Source organism: Melozone crissalis, unplaced genomic scaffold (genome assembly GCF_028551555.1).
Source record: "Melozone crissalis strain CALT ecotype California unplaced genomic scaffold, PUWL_Pcris_2 ptg000013l_1, whole genome shotgun sequence".
In the NCBI taxonomy this organism is placed as follows: Eukaryota; Metazoa; Chordata; class Aves; order Passeriformes; family Passerellidae; genus Melozone; species Melozone crissalis.
Window position 1 is genome coordinate 15,916,728 of NW_026535791.1, and position 16,107 is coordinate 15,932,834.

The window sequence follows — 16,107 nt, forward strand, 5'->3', positions numbered from 1 at the left end:
ATTATAAAATAAGATGTGAGATTAATTGAATGAAATTATAATAATATTGGAGAGTGAGATTATAATATTTGAGAGTGTGTGTGTATGTGCATATGTATGTATGTTTCTATATACAGATAAAAAACTTTCTATATTTTCTTAAAGACATGTAAGACTGATTCAGCTTTTAACAAAAATTAACCTCTGAGTGAAAATTGTGTGATTCTGTGATTTATTAACTTACTGCCTTGGAGGTGGCAGTGGGTTTTTGATGTGCTGGGAAGTTAGCCACAGCCACATTGTCACAAAGTATAATGTCATGGACTGACTAACACTGCAGTGTGTGTGTACCTAGAACAAGAAGTAAGATAGTGAAGTCTGAAGAAGGAAGAGACAAGCAGTGCACTCAAAAGTGTGAATGTGCCTATTCATTTTCTTAGTTTCTCCTTCAAAGAAGAGGAGACAAAGAGAGAAATATTAGGTAGAAATTAACAGTATTTGGATGAAATTAATCTTTGTTGATGTTGACATAATATATCTTTTATCTAAAATAAAAATGCATGTTAAGGAGCTCTATATGGCAGCCTTTTATCTCATAGAAGTGATTTTGGTATAATCATTTGCAATACTTCATGCGTCTTGTCAGCATTCAACTGGATTTTTTAGGCTAGCAGCTCAGACTCTGGTATCTTGTTTTGATGTGCAGGGCATATAGATGAATGTCTGTGATGTAATGTGAGGATCATGTATTTGTAATTCCTTATAAGAAGTGTGAGATTCTTTTTTCTTATTTTTGTATCTGTTACATGTATATTCCACTTGCTTTTCAGCTGTTATTTCCTACTATGGGGAAAGGAGCAATAGTTTGTATTATGTGGGATCATAATATCCATAGGCAATATGGACTTGACGGATGGTGCTCTGAGTCAAAGTGATTTAACAGTGATAACTAACTTCAAAATTTTTAGATATCTGTCAAGTATGTAATTTTCTTTTTATTTTGCTGCTCATCAGGAAGAAAAATTTAAATTGCCCTCCTCCCTTATTCCTGTACAGAAGATAAACCTTTCCTAGGCTTATTTATTTGTAGGTTTTTTTACTAATAAATCTGTTAAGAACCTCAGTTTGCCTTCTGCTGGGCCTGGTTTCTGGCCACGAGGCAAAATGTTTCACATACCTGATGTAATTGTGCTCTCTTACTAAGACCCTTGGTGTAAAGCAGCTAAAATAGCTGGACCCTGCCAAGACAGGGACATAATTTCTTGTAAATACAATTTGCAGGTACTGTTGCAAAAACACCTGACTGTCATGTTAAGGTAAGGGGTAATGGAAGTAAAACCAGATCACTTGACGTATGGTACTTCAAAAATGGAAAATAAAATTGTGTGGAGGAAGGTGAAATCAGTGACTGGGGAAACAAAAATCAATGACTGAAATGAAGGACTGTTCCAGTTCTTGTCACATTTACATATTTATGCTCTCATCATATGTTGATTCATTTCCTAGGGTAAATTTTTCTAGCCAAGTTTTCTGAGTCGAAACTTGAATAAATTGAGGAGTTTATTTCTTTAGCTGCTTTTCATTCTGTGTCATGATACAGCATCATGAAATAGCTGCTCACCAGTTCAGGCCATTCATCCTCACTGAAACACTAACTGCTGCAGACTGCTGGATTCCCTCTTTGGATACCAGCTAGCCTGGCTGACAGTACTCTGGTATACTGCAATTTCTCTGTCTTTTGTGGGTATTTAAATAAAAAAAGGAGTGGATAACAGTATCTGCTCTGTAATTTTGCTAAACTCACAGAAGAAAAATAGCTATAAGACCTACCCAGAAAACATTTGATTAACTCAGTGGGGAGGTAGGCTGAATAGTGATGATGTAGCCCCATGCTCCATTACAGAGGGTGTTGAATTAGTTGAATTAGTTCTTAAGTTACCTTTTTAATTTGACTAATCATTTTAGTTACTATTACATTGATTTTCATTAAATATGAACATCACATTTGGAATATGTGTAACTCAGTATGTTTGAGGCCTAAGCTCAAAAATGCAAAACTGTACCTAATCATCATCTATAAAGTAAAAACTTTTTGTTACAAAAAATGGAATACACTTTTTTGGATGGATGGTATGCCTGTTTGTTATCTCATCTTGGAATGGCATTATACATTCATAACCTTTTTTATGAAATACCTTTTATTTTAAAGAACTAGCATAAGATTTTCAAAATATTTATTAAGGAAAAAGATAGCTTTAAGTTTTCATTAAAATGTGACATTTTTGTTTTTAAGTGGCTGAATGTGGCTTTAGTGGGCCTTTATCTTACTGTGCAATTTTTGCTGATACTTTTACTTTGGAGAAAGCCTTCTCATATTCAGTCATTTACTGGCAGTCCTTGTCAACTGTGGAAGTCCCAGGTGACTGGAAGTCGGCAGATGTGACACCTGTCTCTAAGAGCAGTCAGAGCAAATTTGAGATTGTAGGATTCTATTACTTCAATCCCATAAGTAGTCATCTATTTTAGTGTGGCTCAACAGGCTTCTAGTTTGCTCAACTCATGGGGGAAAACAATAGCTAGGGAATTAAGAGGCCTTAAAGCTGAACAAATACCTTACAATATAGTCTTTGGTAGAGACATACCATTAGATATGTCTTTTACACATATCTTGAAAGTCTAACAAATTAGTTTCCTCAGTAGGGGACAGTAAAAGCTCCTCATATTGCGTTCTGCTTCTCTGTCCTTTTTTTTCCTATTATCCTTTACTTGTTGGGTAGTTTTAACAATTTAAATTTTAGAGGTTGGATTAATTGTATTTGACTTGTGGAAATGAACTTAGAAGATATCAATTTCCTTTGAGTTGTGTGATGTTTGTTAGCATGGTAGGTTACAGGGACTCAAACCTCTCATCTATGGAAGGTAGACTGTACCACATATTTAATAGTTCAAGTTTTGTCAACCTGCTGCAGCCAGTCACCATTTTGTTAGCTCCAAACCAGCCCAAGTTTTGTGTTGTCTTTACCAGATGGTTGTTCAGGATCTTTTTTCATCATAAGCGACATCTGGACATTACATTGTTGTGATGTTTATGAGCTAGAGAAATGATTGGAAAGAATTGGGTGGATGAGTTTGTGTGGGATATTGTGTGGGTGGTGGGAACAAGATACTCCATTGGAAGGGACATCTGAAATGTAGGCTGCAGATGTAGAGAATCCTTACCTCATTTGTTCTCGTGTTCACTGAGTTGCTTGTACTGTTGTTTTTCTGTGTTCTTACGGTTGCTGTGCTTGAGATGTCATTACAGGGATCTAGATTTCAGAGCAGGGGCAAGTCATCATCTAAAAAAATCCTAAATTGTACCTTGAGGTAGCTCCTGTAAAAGACACAGTTATTGGTTACTGTTGAGCAATTTCCAGCCTTTTAATTATAAAACAGTTCTGAAATGTAGTCTGTCCATCATAATTGAATGATGCCCAGATCTGAAAAAAGTTCTTTGGAGTTCCCCAAGAGCTCTAAGAACTCTAAGAACCTTCCTCATGGATTTCAGGACAACCAGAATGTTCTGGTGTGCATTAAGCATTTTCCTGAGAGAAAAGAACTACCGCTTCAGTTCTGGTATGTGAAAACTATACTGTTAAAATTCTTGTGGCTTTACAAACTATTTTGGTAAGCTATGTAAAAATGTCTTCTTTCTCCAATATTTTTGCATTTCAGTGTGTGCATTGTGGTGAGCTTTTTTCTGTCCTTCCTGTTCTGACACTATATAACTTCATCCATATGTTTATACACTGTGATTTATGTCAAAATTGGGGTTTACAGCTTCCTGCATTTTCATATTTTGCACTGCTCACCATAATTCAGCTACAGGAAAGTCAATGAAAGGCTGCCTAGAGTTGTCTTGTTCCTAAGGTGTTTTTGCCTTTAAAGATAATTTTTTTTTGGTAAGTGCAGTGTGAAACCATTGTAAGCATTCTGCATAATGTATTTGTTGCATAAAGCCACTACAATGAGAGCAATGCTCTGTGAAGTGTTTTTGCTCCCAGCCTCTGGTAGCTGCAGGTATTCCCTGGAGCAGGTATCCAGGTTACCAGCCTTCCCGAGCTCTGGCAGCACAGGTGGGAGGCAGCAGCATCTGTCCTCTGATGAGCAAAATAGTCCCTTTGCTGCAGTGACAATAAGTCTGCAAGTAAACTTTTAACAAATCCTTCTTGACCTTTTAACAAGAATGAATATGTTTAATCTCAGATTTAGTGACAAGGTTACATGAAATAACCCCCCCTGTCAAATTTGTGGTTTATGTTAGACGTTTAGAGTGAACAAAACTAACAAGAGAAGGAGTCAATGCAACTCTCTCTGGGCTCTCATTATAGAGTTGTGAAGATTTGTTTCTTGGAAGCATTTTTAAAAATAATTTTCAGTGACAGATTGCAAACTCAGTTTTCTTCCTCTGATTTTTTAAATGTGTTTTAGCTCCCATACCAGTCCATCAATACACAGCTAAAACTGATGTTTTCAGAGGTTGCCTTGTAGTATGTCTAGTTTATTGGAAAAAATTACTACTCATTACCAACCAGAATGCAGAAACAGTGTGAATCAGAGATGGATACTTCAGCTCTTATGGTCTTAAGAGCAGAATTTAGGCTACTTTACACAAAAACTTTAGAGGCAGATGAAGCGTGCACTTACTTCATTGTATTCTAGGGAATCCAGTATATTCAGGTATGCTTTGAAAATGGAAGAAACGACATTGGAGTAAATTATTGCCCAGGGGGTGGTGGTGGTATCATTGTTATGAGGTGTCTTTGATTAGGAAATAAAAAACTGTGGTTATGCATTCAACCTTTCCTGAATATGATCGTAAAAGGTGCATATAGATAGGCAAAGATAATTTGAAATTTTATTTTCCTGAGAAATAGAATTTTGAATTAAAATTTCAAACAAATTTAAATTTTGATCCTGTAAGCTGATGATCAGCAGTCAGCCCAGTGTATGTAGTAAGCTGCTTCTCTGGGTTGCAATGCTAATGGAGAGCATTCTTTTTCTCAAAATTAATGATTTTTATACACTTCCTTATATTTGCTGTCTACCCCTACAGCAGATTTTCTTCATATACCAGTTCAAGAGAGAGGTTTTGTTAGTACTGGAAGCCTGTTACTTCAACACATCCATAGTGTGTGTGTGTCTCAACATGAGTCAACAAGATTCTATGGATACTCAAAATATTTTGAAACCATATGAACAGAATGTGTATTTTCCTCTGGCTAGTAAAAATCAGTCATAAAGTCTTCATAGACTTATAATATGCAGAATCCAACCAGCTTGGCAAATAAATTGTTTGTTAAAACAAGTTCTGGCTATGTCTCCAAGCTGCATTTAGAGAAAATAGCGTTTTGTTCATGCCAGGTACTGGACTGTCTGCTGGAGACTCAGGTTTTCTATTCAAGCAGGTTGGAGCAGATTTTTGACATAACCAATGACCTTCCTAGGGAAGAATGTTAGTAGAAAATTTGTTCTTTGTACACTTTTTATGGGATGAGGAGAGAGGTGATTTTATGTTGCCTGTTAGGTAGTGTATGATGTCCCAAATGAAGAAAAAGGTTCATTGCTTTTTTTGAAGAATTAGTTGTTCAGTGGAAGAGAAATAATTTGAGGTTTAGTCCTTGTTTAATGGATTTATTCTTATTTTAGGTTCCTCGGATACTGATTATGAGGCTAAATATAAAAATGTTGTCTTTTTAGGAAGGGAAGTTGATCTGGAGATCTGGGCCAGGATTTACGAGTGCTTTTTTTCAGTAATGTTTGCCTGAATCCAGATTAGTTGTATTAATAATTAGGAATTGTTTCCATCTTAATAGTGATGTGAAAAGTTTACTCCATGGCTAATTTGCCACTTGTTAGTTCTGCTTCTAAATTGCCCAGAAGTATCTTGATTTGTCTTAGTGGTTAGTGTTGTGGTGGTTTAACACCAGATAGAAATTAAACTGCAAATAAGCCTCTCTCCTTTCCCCCTTCCCCCTCTAGTGAGAGAGGAACAAAGTCCAAGATGTGGGTTGAGATTGCAATTTACTGAAAGCAAACAGCAATGGAATAAGAAATGCGCAGTAAAAGCAGCAATATTAGCAACAAAGGTTTAAAAAAAAAAAAAAAAGGTGCTTTACATACAAAAAGTGTTCACCACCTCAGCTTAGTTCTGGTTTGCCCAGACAAAGATAAGATGGTGAGAGCTCCCACAGTCAGTGCTTCCCATCCCTAGCTCCGAGACAATGGGGAGCAGTGATGGACAACCCCCTGAAAGCCAGGTCACATTATGCCATGCCACCTGTTTCTGGACAGTTCTGCTGGGACTCTGTTCCATGTGGCACTATGGCTTTTGACCAGTCCCTGCCTCTGGGGCTTGGTTTGGGCTGAGCTCCTCTTGTCCTGGTTTTGCTGCCACTTCATTCCCAGGGCCACTTCCTGCACTGGCGCCTGCTGAGGTTTGGCTCTGTGCCAGCTTCACTTCCAGAGCGTTTTGCCAGGCTCCACTGGGCTCAGCTGCTTTCATCACCCTGAGCCACACTCTCCTGAGGGATGGGATGGGAAGGGCGGGGTCCTCATGGCTGGTCCTGTCTACCTCTCCCAGAGAGAGAGTGGAGGCAGTGTTCCACCCGTGGTGTGTGCTCACCCTTGGCTTCCCCTGAAGCCACACCTCGTGGTGACCTGTGTGTTATAGAACAGCAGCCTGGCCAACCCGTGTGGCTCTGAGCTCCAGCCCCTCTCTGAAACCAGGGCAGGTGTCTTCTGTGTCTCCTCGGATGGGTGTCTGAGTCAGTTGTGTGCTTTAAACCCATGCAGCAATTAATTTGTTGTGCTGAACTCATCTTTGTTCCTACTTTATCCGTATGCATTTGTCTTTTATGCGTCTGCTTCCATATGTAATTTTTGGTTGGTTATTTTTGTATTCTGGTGCTTCTTCATTATTCTTTTTCATATCTTCCTTCTTTCTCACTGACCTATTTTTTGGCATCTATTGTATTCATCAGTGATTTTCATCTAGCATTATATGACAGGTTCTTCTGTTGGAGTTTATAGGAGACATGCTGGGAAAAGATTTCATTTGTTCTCTTTGCAACTGTGCTTGTGTCTGAAATTGTGTTTAGATGTGATAGGAATGCAAAGAAAGACTCTGGTGCCTCTAAATGTTGCCTGTGCCCAAACCTGCCACATTATTATCAGCTTAAATTTCTGCAAATCAGAAGAAGACAAGAATGCATTGTATTTCAGAGTCTTTTACTGGGCAGTAATTATGAATATTAGATATCAAGTGTACTTAATGTACTTGAGTTAATGTCATTGTAACAAAGTTGCACAAAATCATCAGCACCAGAAGTTAATTTTACCTTTTGGCTCCACTTAGGAAGCAGCCATATATAAACAACCAGTAAAGTAGAAAAGAAACCATTTTCTAACCCTAAGTTTTCAAAGGATTATCAAGTTAATGGCTGCATTTTTATTCTGGTTTTGTAGAAGACCGTACTCAGTTAGTGAATATAATTTTAAATTAAATTATTCCTTTTAATTTTATTACTCTTTTAAAAGTCTGATTACTTGTGGCCCTATTTTGCTTTCATCATTCCTGTTTGGTTTCAACACACATTCTAATCAAACTAAAGTGATGTACTGAGGATGAATTATGCTGATGAATATTCATAAAAATATAAGGGAATACTAGACTTTTTTCTAAATGTCTTAATATGATGTAAATAGGTAAAACCCCCTTGATTGTGTTTTCTGTTAAAAATGCTATTACAGAATTGTTTGGTGGTGTTAAACTACCTGAAAGTAGTAGAAAGAATGAAAGAATATTATGTGACATCAACATTAAAGGATGTGACATATATATATGTATATATACACACACACACACATACACACACACACTGTGTTTGGTCTAAAATTCTGTAAGGTTTTGTATCTTATGCTGTTGGTACAAAATACTGGAACTTCTGTCAGTCCCCATAATAGTTAAGCAGTAAAACTCCAGCTCATGAATGTGTCACCCTTCCACCGCTACTGAGAGTCATGTTGATTCTTACAGAAGTAAATGTTGTTTTGGGAAAGTTCTTGGAAGAACTTGGAGGTTCTTTTTCAACAAAAAATTGTTTGAATTAATTTTGTGAAGTTTGTTAAAATGTTGGGGGACTTTATATTTTTTCAAAGTGTGCAGTTCGTGCAGCTACGGAAGGCAGAATCCTTGTTCTGGAAGGCTTGGAGAAGGCTGAGCGGAACGTCCTGCCAGTGTTGAACAATTTGCTGGAGAACAGGGAAATGCAGCTTGAAGATGGTCGTTTTCTCATGTCTGCAGATCGTTATGACAAACTTTTGCAGGTATGGAAATGCTATTTGAATTTTCCTTTTTTTTTTTTTCCTTCTCTTCTTAGTAGTGCTGGAATTTTGTTGTGAAGGAGTGAGTACTTCGGAGTCAAATGGGGGAAATTTCACCAAGGTTTCAGTGGTTTTTTTTCTATGTTGTCTACGTATGAAAAAGAGTAGTCCATGTTAACCTTGTATGAAGCCTGTATGTTTCTAAAATGTAAAAGCCACAATGTGAGAGTAACTAAAATGTCCTTGTGAAAAGATATTTAAGTTGAACTTGTTGCCATGAAGTTCAGATAATGCTTCAGCATGGCAGTAGCCTTGTTGCTAAGCTTTTAAAATATTAAGATACTGAAAGAATGAGGTCAAGATAAGTATCTCTATATTCAGTCAGTATATTGATGCTGTTTTGCCTTTAATTTACAAAAGTATATGTAAACAGCAGTCTAAACTATATAGAATGGTTAGAGGCTTTTCCTTTGATTGAAAATGGATTTCAGTGTCTGCTGTCATTACTGCTTTAAACCATTTTCCTTTCTTTGGCCTTTCCACTGCTTGGAGGGATACTCTTCAGGCTTTTTTTTTTTTTTTGACAGTTCCAGTAGTACTTTGCATCTTAGTTCCATGTACTGTACCCATGTGGCACAGCAAAGAAATTTGCAATAAGCCTTCAGACACTGATGTCCAGTTCAGACACTGAGGTTGCCAGCTGTGCTGAAGTACCATCAAAAAAAAATTTGTAGTATTTAATTGGTAGATGCAATTACTGGAAGCATTATTATTATATTTCAAAAACAAGCTTTTAAAATGTAATTGTATTTAAAAAATTAAAATGAGAATTCAAACTAAGATTTGGTTGTAAAACATCTCTCTTCCTTTTAAACAGTTTTAGGATGATTAAATGTTTCAAAACTACTGCCTCAGGCACACTGATAATAGTATATGAATTAAATAAATCTCTTGCTACAATGCTAAATTTAATATTGTTGTTTTGTTGTTTGGGAACTATTGTATTATATAAACTAATGTTCAATTTTGCTTCTCCTGTGTGAATAATTATTGAGCATTTAGGTCTGAAGGAAATGTATTCATGTACAGTTTCAGGGAGGAATTTAATGTGATGTGGATAGAGAGCATTTTTTAATGTCAAGAATCCTTTGCTTGACATAATACAACCTTTAATGTCCTAATGAGGGAGACTAATTCTGTATTATTTCATAAAATAAAGTATAATTTGTGAATGAAGCTTCTGAAATGGAGATTTTAGTTGCCTTTACACTTATAAGAGAGGGAAATAAAGAAGAAAAAAACCTTGTTCATTGTAACACACTTTTAATGTTTTAGAACAAAATATATTTTGTGATCAGTTCATTTTCTTTTCTTTGTAAAAAGGTCTGAAAGTTGTACCTTAGTCATTTTTTCTATGTTCATTTTGGAAAAACTTGTTTTTATCATCCACAGATTTGACCAGTTGAAGTCTCTCTAGTTATTGCATGAAAGACGAGAAAATTTGAGAAATTGCCACATTTAGGCTGACGGACTGGGGCTTTTAATTGAACTGGAGCTTAGTCATCATAAGTTTTTAATGATGCAATGTGGGCTCTTTTTTTCCTGTTGCTTTGTTTTAATTTATTTAGGAGCATACCAAATCAGAGTTAGATGCATGGAAGATTGTTCGGGTTAGTGAAGATTTTCGAGTGATAGCCTTGGGCCTGCCAGTACCTAAATACTCTGGTAACCCTTTGGATCCACCCCTCCGCTCTCGATTTCAAGCAAGAGATGTTTATCATCTGCCCTTTAAGGTGAGTGTGGTTGACTGGATCATTTGCATTGAGTAGAGATAATATTCTGATGTTATGTTTTACTTACCTCATCTCTGAAAAGAATTCTTGAGTAACACATTTATCTTGAGGTGCCTTTTTCATATTTTCATATTGCATAGTAAATTCCTGACAAGTCTTAGAGCTGCCGTGGAATGTTGTAGCAGAAAAGTAAATTCCATAGCACGGCCCATTAAAGAAAGAATTTGATCTTTTTTTTTATTCTTAAATAAAATTAATTCTGTGTCAAGGAGTAAGTAGAGTCCTCATGTCTAAATTAGAGGGAAAGATAGAGAATGCTTCATATCATGACCTGTGACCCACAATATGATGCCAAAATTAATTTATTCTGTGATTTTATGTTCTATTTCCAGGACCATCTTCAGCTGTTATATTCAATTGGATCAAACATTTCCACAGAGAGGTAATTTTTCATAATTAAAAAAAGAAATTGAATGAAGAAACTATGTCCTTTCAGAATTCCATGCTATTTTTGTGCCTCTATAACTGCATAGAGACCAGAAGTGAAGAAATTTTTAATATGTGTGGGCATATGCTTGCACAGCTTTTTCTATGCAGCGTTCATATAATGAATCCTTAGTGCATTAGAACTTCGGTCACACCTTACTTGTGTGCGCTCAGAAGTAGTTTCAGCATCTTTTACTGTATTTAACTTTTTATGCTCTAGTATTTTAAATACAGATAGCATGTATATAACTCTGTAATTACTTTTTCATATGCAGAATTTCTCAGCTCCTGTCTTTTGCTACAACTCTGTGCTCTCAAGAATCTTCTACATTGGGACTTCCAGATTTTCCTTTAGACAGCTTATCGGCTGCAGTTCAGATTTTGGTATGTGCATACATGTGCTGTGAAATCGTATGGGTTTAAAATTGCTCAGAATTAGATTTGGTTTATTCATGTTGTTAGAAGAAGATTAACATGAATATTTAAAAAAAAAAAACCCTGAAAACACTAGGAATAGTTTGAGGGAGAAAAGTCTCCAAACATATAGCATAATACTGAAGAACAAAGTATGGTATGACGTAAGATTTGTGTTGTTATTAAATATATGTATCTTAGAGCTCAATTTATTATTTTACCCACTCTGGTAAATCACCTTACCAGGCTTCAGGGCATGTACAGTTTATCTGATGGCACTGAGGTAGCAAGTAGAGAGAAAAAAAAACCACAACCTAAAAGTGCTTTGTATTTAATGTTACATATGTAAGTCAGATTGATTGCATTACAAAGATACCTGTTGCTCTCCACTGACACCCTAAAGTACCCAAAACGAATGTGGGCACAGGAAGAGTTAAATTGTATGAGAGGAGGCCTACATTAGGTCTTTGGACTGACTGGTGGATTTAGAAGAAACAGAAATGGAGAATTATGTGAAGATGCAAGCTGTACAGTCTCAAAGATGCAGTGCTTCCTGACAGCTAAGTCCAGAGAGAAATAGGGATTGTATATCCACAGAGTTCACAGGGACAGGTCAGGCAGCTCAGGACTAAAGTTGGGTCAGTCTTTCTGCTTTCCTGGATAGTCCTTTGTCCCTTGGACTTTATAATTCCATGGTAAAAAGTCAAAGACAACATGGAAGGTGCCTCCTGACAGAAGTCAGGAACATGAGATCTGTACAGAGAGGGGTTTGTGCCCTTTCATGTGCAGGAAGGCAACCCAGGAGGGTAAAATGCCAGGAGAGTTTATTAGACCCACTTTCCAAGGTGCAGGTGTCTGTAGAAGGAACTCTAGATAGTTCTCTGTTGTCTCATGTGCAGTCATTTTATCTATGGTACTGCTCAGCAGCACTTCACTTCCTGCATATTTTATTGGATTATTAACATTAAAGCATATTAATTACTTGTGTTACTGTGGTGCACAATCCCCTCAGTTGTGCTGGATACTTACAGAGAGAATTTGTTTTCTGAATTAGGGGTCCTACATTAGATATTAAGAAGTGGTGAAAATTCAAGCTCAGTGAAATGAAGTAGTATTTGAAGGGCTTTGGGAAAAAATATTGTTGGATTTTGAAATAAATTGCTAATTTTTATTCTTTGAGCTGCAAAGTGAAAAATTATTTTTAAATGAATGCCAGATGGCTTTCAGAGTAACAGAAAGAAAATGAGCCCTAAGCTATTATCTAAACTATGGAGTGAAGGAAGCATTTTATTTTACATTAGAGAATGTGAACTGTTACATTGTATGACAGTGTCTTTTTTAGGTAAATTGAAACTGTTTCTTTTAGAATTAGTTTTAATCACTTGGATTTCTAAGCTGTGCTCAGTGATTTTGAGCTACATAATTTTTCCTTTGTATGTTGGGTCAGTGCCATACTCTGCTTCTAGTTTAGTTAGTCTGTTTAAAAGTGTGAAGAGAGTGCATTGTGATGAGTAGTTTCTTATCTTCTGTCATAGAGTCACACAGTCCCAAAACATAATTTCTTAGTTTGAGAACTCCTGCCTGACAAAAGGGATTTTTTTTTGTAAGGTCTTTTTCTGAAGAGGCTTATTTTATACATTCCATTGTATTTATTACTAATTTGAGATAATGTGGAAAAATTATATGGTATGTCTTTAGATATAAATGGAGGACTTTTAAAATGCAATAAAGGGCTCCCTAATCCTTAAAGCTGTACATTTACTATAGTGCAATAAATGATTTATTTTTACTGGGTTTTTTAATGTGGAACATTATAAATAGTGTTACTGCTTATAAATTGAATTACGCATTTCATAAAATATGTGTCTCCTGGTTTCATTTCCAAGGAACTCTTCTTTCAGTTGTGTGCTTATGTAAATCCAAGTGTATAACTGAAAATCAGTTAATTTTCTTTGAATTGCTTTATTTGCTTTGAAGGCTTAAAAAGATAGTGCTGGTCAAATGACTGTTTTCCACTAGTGTTACACACAAATAGTCCTTAAAAATTTGCAATTCAGTTTCAAAGCAAACAATCTATATTTAATCAATTGAGAGAGAGTTTGAAATGCCTTTTTTCTACCAGGAAGGGCTTTATGCAGAGTGTCTTCAGTAGTCATAAATGCATTTCTCTTTCTTTACTGCTGCAGCAAAATAGTGAAATGTGTTTCTAGTTCAGGCAGCAATTGACAGAAGAGTTAGTACTTAAATATAATAGGGAGATAGTAAAAAAAAATAAAAGGTTCAATATAATAGAATCAAAATTAAGTACTATAAATTGCTGTGAATGTGTAGATTATTATTGAAATACAGATTTCTTGTCATGTGTTTTTTTTTCTAGTACTGTGAAACTCATTTACCTGTGGTGGGATTTGTCTGTCTTGGCCATATTTGTCTTTAGGTATCTGAGCCAGTCACTGTGACTTCCATTTATGCACAGAAAAGAAAATAATTTTTAGAACATCATTCTTCTAATCTACTTTGGACTCTTAAATTATAATGAATTATACCTGAGGAGTGCCTGTTTTGACATCTAGTCAAATACTGCTTGTAATGGTCCTTTGTATATTTCCCTTACAGTCTTATTTTAAGTTCAAAGCTGTGCAGAATTTTGGGTTAATGGCTGGTGATAGAATGAGCCAATAATTTTTTCAATTTTTTTAAATTTGAATTAGGATTCCTTTCCTATGATGTCAGTCCAGCATATTATTGACCGGCTTTACCCCTATCATCTTTTCCTTGGAAAGGAAGGCAGAACTGCAGTCAAGGACATGTTAAAAGTAAGTATTGAATATATATTTATATTATAATTCTAGGGAGTGATGGATTATGGCTGTAGTTCTCCTGATTAATGGTCTGTCCTGGTTTAGGGCAAATTTATGAGGAAACTTCGGAAGTGGTCTTTTCTAGAAAGCAAATTGAAGTGGCCTCTCCCCCAGCTGGTTCGGGAGGTAAACCTCCTTTGAGAAAAGTGGAAAAAACTGTTTATTTAACAAGCAAAGCACTGACAAACATGGAAAAATAAATAACACTAAACAATGGAACCTCTTGCTGTTCTGAAGAGATGGCAAATTCAGAGTCCTTGTATGGGCTGCAGCTCAGCTTGCTCAGTCTCTTGTCAGTCCCTCCTGCACTGGAAAACACTGCATCCTGGGGCCTGCTGGGCCACAGGTGGGAGCTCCTGGTGTTTTTCTGGGTTTTCAGCAGGGCTGAACAGTTCCAAGAAAACAAGAAAACAAACACAGTCCGGGGAACATCTCTGCCTCAGCTAGCTAAAAAGTAACTAAAAGCAAAGGAAAGCCCTGTCCTGCTGTCTGTGCTGCAGACAACGTGCACTGAGGGAGGAATGGGAGCGAGTGAAAATGAAGCTTCTGTATGAAGCACCACCGCTTCCCCCTCCCTTTGCTCTTGGGTCTGGTTGTAAAGGTGTAGAACTTATTTCTGGGCTAAACAGATGAATAGGGATACAATTCAGCACCTGGTACTTCAGGTCATGGTTCTTCATTATTGCTGGATAAAAACAGGAATCTTAAGTAAATAAAATGGCTACATTATTGCTAATGCTTAAAACTTTTGTAACAGTATTTCTAAAAACCCTCATAAACTAGTTCATTCATTATAGTGAAAGGTGAAACCTTTACGATCTTTGGAATATTTAGACCTCAGTTAAAGACCACAGAAAAGTCCTCATTAAATAATAAGTGGTTAATAATTTGAAAATAGTTACTTGTATGGTTAAGGTAATGCATAAAAAATACCTCTGGCATTTGACGTTTAAGAGAAGATTCTAAAAAGACTGTAAATATCACATGTACAAAGTACATTCACTATTGCATGATTATAGATTGTATTAGTCTCTGGATTTGGTCTGTGTTACTTTTTGTTGCTTCTTGTTGGTCAGATCTGTTTTGTTGTTTTGTCCATGTTTAATAGTAGCTTACAAAGCCTATAATTATGATGGGTTATTTTATTTATCTTTTAAAACTTAAGCACAGTGTCATCTTTCTTTAACTTTTAATATGTTGTAGCAGTTAAATATGTTGCTAAAAATTAGCTTTAAAGCATTTTACCAGCTCTTTCAGTCCTGAAAATTAGATATTATTTCTATGTTCATGTTTAGAAATAATCAACTTTGTAGCTAGCAAATATTTGGTTTCCCTAAAACCAGGCTTATGTGCAAGGGAAATGTTTGCCTGATATCCCTGCTGACACATTCTTCTCTCCCCTCCTTTTTGCACTGGAGTTCAGTCCTATATTCCCTATGTAACTGGGCTGCTCTCCTACTTGTCTTCCTCATTTTGGGATGGACAGTCCTTGCATTTGATTAGAAGGTTGTCCTGAATGACTTGCTAGCTTTTCTGAACCATCGAAGCTGACTCCTGTGGGGTCCAACTTACCACTTGTCCAAGTAAGCCAGTATGGCCTGAAGTCCAGGACCAGAAGCAATTTGTCACTTGTCTTTAACTGTTGCACAGGAATTTCCATCTGAATATGAGGAAGAACTGCTTTATTGTGTGAGTAACCCAGCACTGGAACCCTGAGAGGTTGTGGGGTCTCTGTCACTGGAAATTTTCAAGAACCATAGGGTCACAATCCTGTGCCACGTGCTCTGGGATGACCCTGCTTGGGCAGGGAGGTTGGAGCAGATGACCCTCTGTGGTTCCATCCAGCCTGACCTTTCAGTGGTTCTGTGTCATGCTTTCCTTCCACCACAGTATGGGCTGGTTAAAGTTGCCTGTAAGATCAATCGTCTGTGTGTAAATAGACTTGTATCTGTTAGCAGAGCAGTAACAGTCACTTCTATTTTAATATGCCTTTATTTTAAATACTTTGTCATTTTGTTTATTCCTTCAGTTACAGATGGTGAATGTCTTTGTGTTGTACACCATCAGCCTAATTTTCTATTTCTTTTCTTTAACTGTGTTGTGCATGCTTTTGCTTCTTGTATAAGACAGATTGATTTGGCTCATAAAACTTTCTTTCTAAATAATAATCTGCTTTTAAGTACTTATTTCATGGAATTTTCTGTGTTAAT

General features: G+C 36.4%; 1 protein-coding gene across 1 annotated transcript in view; it reads left to right on the forward strand.

Moving 5' to 3' along the window:
* The window catches only part of VWA8 (von Willebrand factor A domain containing 8), a 182,787-nt gene that overhangs the window by 29,131 nt on the left and 137,549 nt on the right, over positions 1–16,107 (forward strand). The window contains exons 5-9 of the mRNA XM_054271880.1: positions 8,179–8,346; positions 9,972–10,136; positions 10,529–10,578; positions 10,898–11,006; positions 13,748–13,852. Coding sequence (XP_054127855.1) covers positions 8,179–8,346; positions 9,972–10,136; positions 10,529–10,578; positions 10,898–11,006; positions 13,748–13,852 — 597 coding nt within the window. The remainder of the gene's footprint in view (positions 1–8,178; positions 8,347–9,971; positions 10,137–10,528; positions 10,579–10,897; positions 11,007–13,747; positions 13,853–16,107) is intronic.